Source organism: Cryptotermes secundus, unplaced genomic scaffold, assembly GCF_002891405.2.
Source record: "Cryptotermes secundus unplaced genomic scaffold, Csec_1.0 scaffold1683, whole genome shotgun sequence".
Classification (NCBI taxonomy): domain Eukaryota; kingdom Metazoa; phylum Arthropoda; class Insecta; order Blattodea; family Kalotermitidae; genus Cryptotermes; species Cryptotermes secundus.
This window is the reverse complement of record NW_019743171.1, coordinates 81,581-89,795: the sequence shown is the minus strand read 5'-3', so window position 1 is coordinate 89,795 and position 8,215 is coordinate 81,581. Positions and strand designations below refer to the sequence as shown.

The 8,215-nt window shown below is 40.3% G+C and overlaps 1 protein-coding gene across 2 annotated transcripts in view; it reads left to right on the top strand.

The window, feature by feature from the left end:
• The window catches only part of LOC111874032 (protein FAM98A), a 26,067-nt gene extending 18,691 nt beyond the window's left edge, over positions 1–7,376 (top strand). For both annotated transcript variants that reach the window (XM_023869156.2, XM_023869157.2), the window contains exons 3-8: positions 2,086–2,246; positions 2,328–2,438; positions 3,289–3,468; positions 3,742–3,942; positions 5,827–5,908; positions 6,241–7,376. In XM_023869156.2, the coding sequence (XP_023724924.1) occupies positions 2,086–2,246; positions 2,328–2,438; positions 3,289–3,468; positions 3,742–3,942; positions 5,827–5,908; positions 6,241–6,641 (1,136 nt within the window). In that variant the 3' untranslated portion in view covers positions 6,642–7,376. The remainder of the gene's footprint in view (positions 1–2,085; positions 2,247–2,327; positions 2,439–3,288; positions 3,469–3,741; positions 3,943–5,826; positions 5,909–6,240) is intronic.
• The last annotated feature ends 839 nt before the right edge of the window (positions 7,377–8,215 follow it).

The following is an 8,215-nucleotide window of genomic DNA, read 5'->3' as shown; positions in this document are numbered from 1 at the left end:
TTTTTTTTTATCAGAACTCTTAATTTTGTTTCGTCTTGTAATTGTTTAACAGATATGTTTAGATTTTTTGGTAGTTAGGTATAATTGAAATTATTTTTGAATTCTATAATTTCGAGGAGAGGTGTTAATAGGACGAAATTTAGATTCAGATTTGTTTTATGTTGGTATGATTGATTATGTGTGAGTAGTGCTGCACCCTGTATGTAGTTTGTTATATATTGAAAAACAGTTGATCATGGAGCTGTGAAACATGGTAGTTCCTTTTTCCCCGATATCTTATCACACGATGGCAAAGCAATTAAGTTTAACAACATAAATTAATAGTTTGCTTCTTTTTAATGGGAATGTACGCAATATACAAACTGTATAACTGTTTGAAATGAAAGGTACATTGCATAAAGGCCATAACAGATTCAAATAGATCAGGTAACATAGTGAATATTAAAATCCATACAAGCAATGAGAGCCTAGCTGTGGCACAAGAAGACGTGCCATTATGAGAAATAAATGCACCCAATACGGAACCGGAGTTACGCAGGTCCTGCCAACTCCATACTTCCAAGTCTTGTTTCTGAGACCAATTAAAGTGTAAATTGGTCTCCCCTGAGGAGGGGAGGTGTTGTATATGTAAAAGTGTGAGTAAATTGTGTACTGTATTTTTTGTATTTCTTGGGCACCTTGTAACCGTTCCTACGTTGTGCTCCACTTATCACCGTCCTCCCTCTTCTCGTGGATGTCGAGAAGTTAGGTGGGAAGGGAGGAGAATTGGGGTTGTTGGAGCTGGTAGGCGAGAGCTCGCTTCCTGTACACCCTTAGGTGTCTCGCGAGTGGGTTCGGTTCGGTAATTGGTAGAGCTGAGTTCATATCCCGGGTCTTATACGGGTCTGGCTTGGGCAGGGCAGGAAGAATCTTTCACTACAATCACACACACCTCTTTAGACCGTCGCACTTAGTAATCATTTAATTCCCTCCAGCTTACTGAATACAAATGAATCTATTAGTAAAACTTAATTAGAACTTTACTTATAATACTTTTACGGAAGGGACGTAGTTGTAATTTTGTGTCCGACTTTGCCGAAAGTTGGATGAAGACTCCCTCGAGGTGGAATGCACTCTCTCTGAATCCTGAGGTCCACGAACCCCAGACTCCAAGAGAAATCCACTTCTCCACTTTTGCCATTGGTTAAAGTTTCAAACTAGGAGGTTCCCTAAATTTTGAATTTCCAATCATGTTGCTTGGCTATGTGATTCTGGCAGATGCTGACCTGACGCTAAGGTTGACAGCCCCTTGATGCATTACGATCAGTGTATGAGGCTCCGGCTGTCCCACTTTTAAGTTATCGCTGTTCCGAGCTGTCAGCTCTCAAATTCTCAAAAACTTTCCGACTTTGCTGAAACTGCCAGAATTCCAGGAAAGTACCGGATGTTACTTCCTGTCCACATAGCAAAACTTGAACTATGTCCCTTCTGCATGTAAGAGTTGGCTATCTGCCGGATCTCTTTGTATTTACTTGATATTATCTTAATATAGGTATAATTAATACACAATAGTCCTCCAATTAGAATGAACGGTTACAACCTTAAATATCCTTTCCAAGCTGTGGACCGGATCGCAACCAAGGCAGAGACTAAACAAATATGTGTGTGGTCTTCTCTCCTTCCACATGTGTGAAGGACAGAACCCAGACGGACTGGGGCATGAGGGCAGACCGCAGCTTGGAGGTGAGGGCGAGACATGAGAGAGTCGGACCCCAGTTGTCACAAGAGTTAGAGGGGCAGGACTGCGACCTCACCCCTTGTAGGGAATATTTAAAGTCCCTGCCCCATTTCTATGTACTGCATTAAGCATATCTTATTCTAACAATATAGCACAGTTAAATCCAATTGCTTGCTGTTGTCTCTCCACCGAATCCCAACCCCGTACATCGAATCGCTCACCGCTCGGCGAACCTGAGTATCCCTGAAATACTGGGATACAACAGTATGTATGTAATACCTGTATGTATGGACTGTTGAATGATAATAAAAAATGAAATGAAATAAATGAAGCATGGGGTTCAGAGAATTGGCATTTCTTATTTTCAGGTTGTGCATATAGTAGCCTAATGGAGGGTCATGTGAGTGAAAGGCTTCACACTCGAGAGAATCGCATCCTTCTGCTCAACTTCCTTCTCACTGAACTAGAAGCTGCAAGGATGATTAATGTCAACAAACCTGACTTGAGTAAGACGATGGAGGTACAGTTGGTAAGTAGTTTTTTAATTTTTTGATAAATTAAAATCATTCATTATTTGCTGAGATATTTGTAAATTTTTTGTGTGTTTCAGAATGAAAGTTCAACTGCAAATGACCTAAAGACAATGCTTATAGCACTGAGATTCCCAAAGCCACCAGCCAACATTACATCTTCCCTATTATTTGGGAAAGTTGAACCAAAGGTAATGTATCCGTCATTATTTCCAAATTTTCCAGTTCATCCACTTGTTTTTTGCAGTCCCTTTCAGGTAAATGCTGAAGTAATGCCTTCAAAATACATCCTGGCTGCTTGCTTCTATATCATTATCCAGCCATAATTCATAACCATCCTTTCTGTGAAGAAAGCAGTCTTCTGGGATTTGGCACCGTGTATATGTGGTGTTAACCGACGTTTCGGAGGAACGTATCGCCCCCATCTTCAGGGTAGAAGAAAAAGTATAAGAAATCTGCAAGTGACAAGACCGTGAGAACGGTAAAAGCAGACTCACGGTCTCACGGTCTTGTCGCTTGCAGATTCTTATATTTTTTCTTCTACCCTGAAGATGGAGGCGATACGTTCCTCCGAAACGTCGGTTAACACCACATATACACGGTGCCAAATCCCAGAAGACTGCTTTCTTCATAGTCACCGCCGTGAAAGCCTCAAATCTTACATCCTTTCTGTTAATTGACAGTGTCAGATAATAAGAAACATCTGTTTCTTATGAAGAAAGCAGTCTTCTGGGATTTGGCACCATGTATGTGTGGTGTTAACCGACTTTTGGAGGAATGTATTGCCTCCATCTTCAGGGTAGAAGGAAAAATATAAGAAATCCCAGAAGACTGCTTTCTTCATAGTCACTGCCGTGAAAGCCTCAAATCTTACATCTGTTTCTTAGTTTAAGTACAGTCATCCTGTGATTGCATTTGATGCTACACAATCTCATAGTTGATGCAGCACTACTAAATAGCCAGTGAACCAATTCTTCCTCTGAAATAAGTCATGCTATAAAATCAGGATGGAGAAGTGGAATAATTTTTCTGTGTCCACAGGTGAAAGAAATTCTAGATAACGCCTCTCCTCGGTTAGTAGGGAAGCCACTATTTGTAGGTGTACTGTCAGGCAAGCAGTGGCACCAACTTTCTGAAATTCAAAATGAGCTGCAAGAAGAGTACCGCATGCGGCGGGAGATGTTGATCAAAAGGCTTGATGTCACAATACAGTCGTTCCAGGCAAGTACTGATTAATCTCATTTTTCTGGGTACTTACTGTATATATGGATCTTGCAATTTCTCATATAGGGTTGTAAAAGAATTGTTACTGGTAGAATTTATAATGTCACTCATGTCACAACAATTTTTTTTAATCAGCTGAGACATTATTACTCTGTGTGCTTTCCAGTCAACTCTTATTTATACAGTATCATTAAATAATACATGAAAACTTACCAGCATTCGTCTGCATTTTGTACACCTTGTGTGTAATAATTGGTAATTTTCATGCAGTGGTCAGAACGTGTGAAGAATCAAGAAGACCAGATAGCATCACTGTTCATATCGCGGAGGAAGGCCATGTCTGCCACACCTGATGTTCACCTGTCAGATTTGTTAGCAGCTCGTGAGGATCTTGCCATTATTGAGAAGACAAGCAGTGCTTCTGTGCGCAAGAATACACAGTCTGCCATTAACAAAGTGATCATTGGACGGGTAAGTAGTAATTCTTCATATCCCTCTTACAGGGATAGCTTTTTTTATATTTTAGGATGGGTACAGATACTTAATTGAATTAGTGGGCAACGTTTCTGTTATTTTGTCATTCTATATCAATGTTCAGTTTGTTGGTATTTAATGGAAGAGCTGGTACTTCCTTAAGAATCGCTGTTGGTATATATAACAGTTTTCCTGAGCCCTGCTTTAGAAGGCAAAGTAGTTAGTTTGAAACTGCATTTAAATGATAAAAAGGGTAAGACTACCAGGAAAAAGTTAGTGAGTTAAAATATGGGCATAGTTCCTGGGCCTTAGATTTCTCATAAATATACGATGGGGTACCCAAAAGAAACCAAACTAATTTTTTTGTGTGCAGAGCTTTTGTCATGCCGCGTTTTGCCGCTATGAGCGTAGAGCTAACATTCCTGAGTCGATAAGCCGACTACCGTTGCTTCAGAAGGTAAGGACTAGTTTCGGCAGAGTTTATAGTGACAACCGTTTTGTGTGATCGTCGTTTTTGCAATGGCTGATTTTCGTGAACAGCGTGCGGCAGTGAAATTCTGCTTTTTGCTTGGGAAAAGTGGAACAGAAACTCTTGAAATGTTAAAAACGGCGTACAAGGACGATGCTATGGGGAAAACTCAAGTGTTTGAGTGGTTTTCCCATTTCAAAAATGGTGAAATGTCAGTTGATGACAAACCTCGTTCTGGTCATCCTTCCACGGCCTGAACACATGAAAATGTTGAAAAAATTCGTGAAATCATCAAGGAAGATTGACGACGGACCATTGAAGAAATTGTGGAGCTGTCGGGAGTGACTTGGAGCTCAGTTCAGCGAATTTTGACAGAAGATTTGGGAATAAAAATGGTGGCTTCGAAATTCGTGCCACGACTGCTGACTGCTGAACAAAAACAAGGTCGCGTGGAAGCATGCTGTGCTTTGAAAGAAGAGTCCCGAAATGATCAAAACTTTTTTTCAAAAATTATCACCGGTGATGAAACCTGGTGCTATGCTTACGATCCTGAATCAAAGCAACAATCAAGGCAGTGTAAGACTTCAAGTTCGCCTCGCCCCAAGAAAGCTCGTCAGGTGAAATCAAACATGAAAACAATGCTGATTTGTTTTTTCGATGTGAGAGGAGTCGTCCATTCAGAGTTTGTTCCGCAGGGTCAGACAATTAACCAGGCTTTCTACTTGGAAGTTTTGAAAAGATTGCGCAACAGTTTGCAGTGGAAGCGGCCAGATTTGTGGCAGTCGGGTGACTGGTTTCTCCATCATGACAATGCCCCTGCTCACACAGCCCTGTCTGTATGACAATTCTTGACCAAAAATGGTATGACCCCTGTTCCTCACCCTCCATACTCACCCAACCTTGCCCCGTGCGACTTTTTTTTGTTTCCTCGAATGAAAAGAGACATGAAAGGAAAGCGTTTTGCTGATGTTGCTGAGGTGAAGGAAAAAACGACGGAGGCGCTGTCAAGCATCTCAAAAGATGAATTTAGACAATGTTTTGAAAAAATGGAATAAAAGACTAGACGAGTGTATTAGTGTAAGTGGAGAGTACTTTGAAGGGGATTGAAGGTTTGTGCTTAAAATTTGAATAAATAAGTTTAAAAAAATAAGTTCAGTTTCTTTTGGGTACCCCCTCGTATATTGGTTTAAATTAACAGTTAGTTACCTTTCATTTAAAGTTTCCAAGGTCAGACTTTATATCTATACTGGCTTATAAAACTCAGTACACTATAATATATACTCCATGCCAAATCATTTTCATAAACCCTTGCATAAATCAGGCATTTAAGTTTTTGATCATAGAATTTTAGAAGACAATATTACTGTACTTATAGTGAAAAATTGAAAGAGATAATGCTTATCTGTTTGTAGGTTCCTGATAGAGGGGGTCGGCCAAGTGAACAACAACCTCCACCCCCCGAGATGCCAAGTTGGCAGCAGCAGCGTTCTGGAGGTATGTCTGACATTTTGGTTTGAGATGGAATTGACAGACTATATAACCTAACTTTATAACCTTGTAATAACTGTATTGAAATATGGTATTAGAAAGTTAACATAGAAGACTGCTTCATCGAATTAGATATCAGTAACCAGCAAAGCATGATTTGAGATGTGAAATTTGTGTGGTAACATGCTGTAACACATCTGTTAGTATGTGGTATTAAACTGTCCGTTTGAACCATAAATACTCGCGCACAGTAGCATGTGCTTTTAGTAATTGCTTCTTCCTTTCTGAAATAAGTAACTTTACGTAGAAACAAATAAGATATGTGTTTCATCTTGCAGGTGGTGGAGATGGAGGCAGAGGAGGATTTCAAGGTGGTAGAGGAGGTGGGGGTGGAGACCGAGGAGGCAGAGTTCAGGGAGGATGGAATCAAGGTGGTGGTGGAGGTGGTTATCAAGATAGAGGTGGTGGCTATCAAAACAGGGGTGGAGGATATGGAGGAGGCAGTTATCAGGATAGAGGAGGTGGCTATCAAGATAGAGGAGGCAGTTACCAGGATAGAGGAGGTGGCTATCAAGATAGAGGAGGCAGTTATCAGGATAGTGGAAGTGGTTACCAGGATAGAGGAGGCAGTTATCAGGATAGAGGTGGTGGTGGTTATGGAGGTGGCTACCAGGAGAGAGGGGGTGGTAGAGGAAGGGGTGGTGGTCGTGGAGGCAGAGGTAGGAACAATTACTATTGATGGATGGAGTCATTTCCCTGGCATCTGTCTGTAAAAGTTTGTGATATAATGCTTACTTCATGGTCTTGAAGATCATTCGACATGAAAGCAATCCTTATTTTGAAATCCAAGCCTGAATGCAGGATAATCGTAAAGAGTTCTTTCCTTTATGACCATTGAGAAAGAGACTGTGTGAGTCCTTAATGGTGTCAGTATGTTGACAGAACATAGCTATTAAATGTATGATTGTTAATGAGTAATGAAGCGAAACAGGAAAGTGACTTATCACTAATGCCCTAAAGTATAGCGAGTGAAGTGTGTATATTGATAGCTTATTTTATAACTTTTATGCATAGTATTGTTTCCGTTGTGAGATGCCAGTTTCTACAGATAATCTAGTGTTTTCAATGAAAAACAGTATTTTCTGGAGAAATGAAATAACAGGCTTCAAGCTGACATAGATTTGCTATCACATCAGTTGCTTATAAATTCCATATTGATTTAAATTATTTTACTCTTTCGTTTAAATTAACTGATATGGAAATGGTTACATATATATTATATATGCCTTTACAGTGGAAACTGGTTACTTTTCTTTGTTTATGTACCACTTTATAGTGATCATAATTGTAACAGCATAATGATGTTGGCAAGAATGATTCTTCAAAGACATCTCATGAAGTTCGATGGTATCTGATGTTATGTGTATATTGTGTACATGAAAGTCAATCAACAGTCGAGTTCTGTTATATTGTATTGATGTTGCTCTGAAAGCCCCTTTCCCTTCAAAGTAGGTGGTCCGAAAGATGTCAGCACTGGAAGAATTGTTAACACATTGCGGACCGGTGGTTTAAACATTTAAATCACCCTGGGGACCGGCATTTTTAAACCTACTACCCTAACTTGTGCACTGTTCACTTTAAAAATTAATATAAAATCTCCTAATTAATTTTATGAACTGAAATTTTTGGAGAACACTTACCAGAGCTCCTAGAAGTGCTTGCGCATGTGATATCTCTGGAAACGTTCCCCTTTGTGAAGAGGCATTACGCACAAGTTGCACATGTAGGCAGTTCTACTCTTCATCTTGTGCTCTGCGCACACACAGCACTGCCTAGAAGGGTGTTTCTTCTTGCAATATTCACTCTTCACAATTTTCATGAGAATATGTTTCCGCATATCACCCGAGAGTTGGCCAGGGGGGTCTACTTGAGGCCTCTGGCGGGTGCGAACAGATGGCCCCGACTGCACTATGTCTGTGTCTGATGCAGGTACTGCCGCCACCGTGATGTCAGTAGCCCAAGCTTTTGCCAGTTTCAACAGAAATGCTTTGTATTTCAAAGTAGAATTTCTGTTCACCTTTTTGAAAACCGTAAATGAATTGAAAATTGCACAGTTTATAAGCCACAGTGCAACTTTCTTCATCCATTTTACTGTTTTCCTAGGAAGGGAATAATAGGCCAATAACTGGTCGGCCCTATCAACTCCTTTCATGAACATATTATACTCGGAAATACAAAGAGGCTTCTTTACTTGCCCGTGTCGTCTTTGAACATCAACCATGCTCGAATTGTGAATAGTGGAAACCATATTCA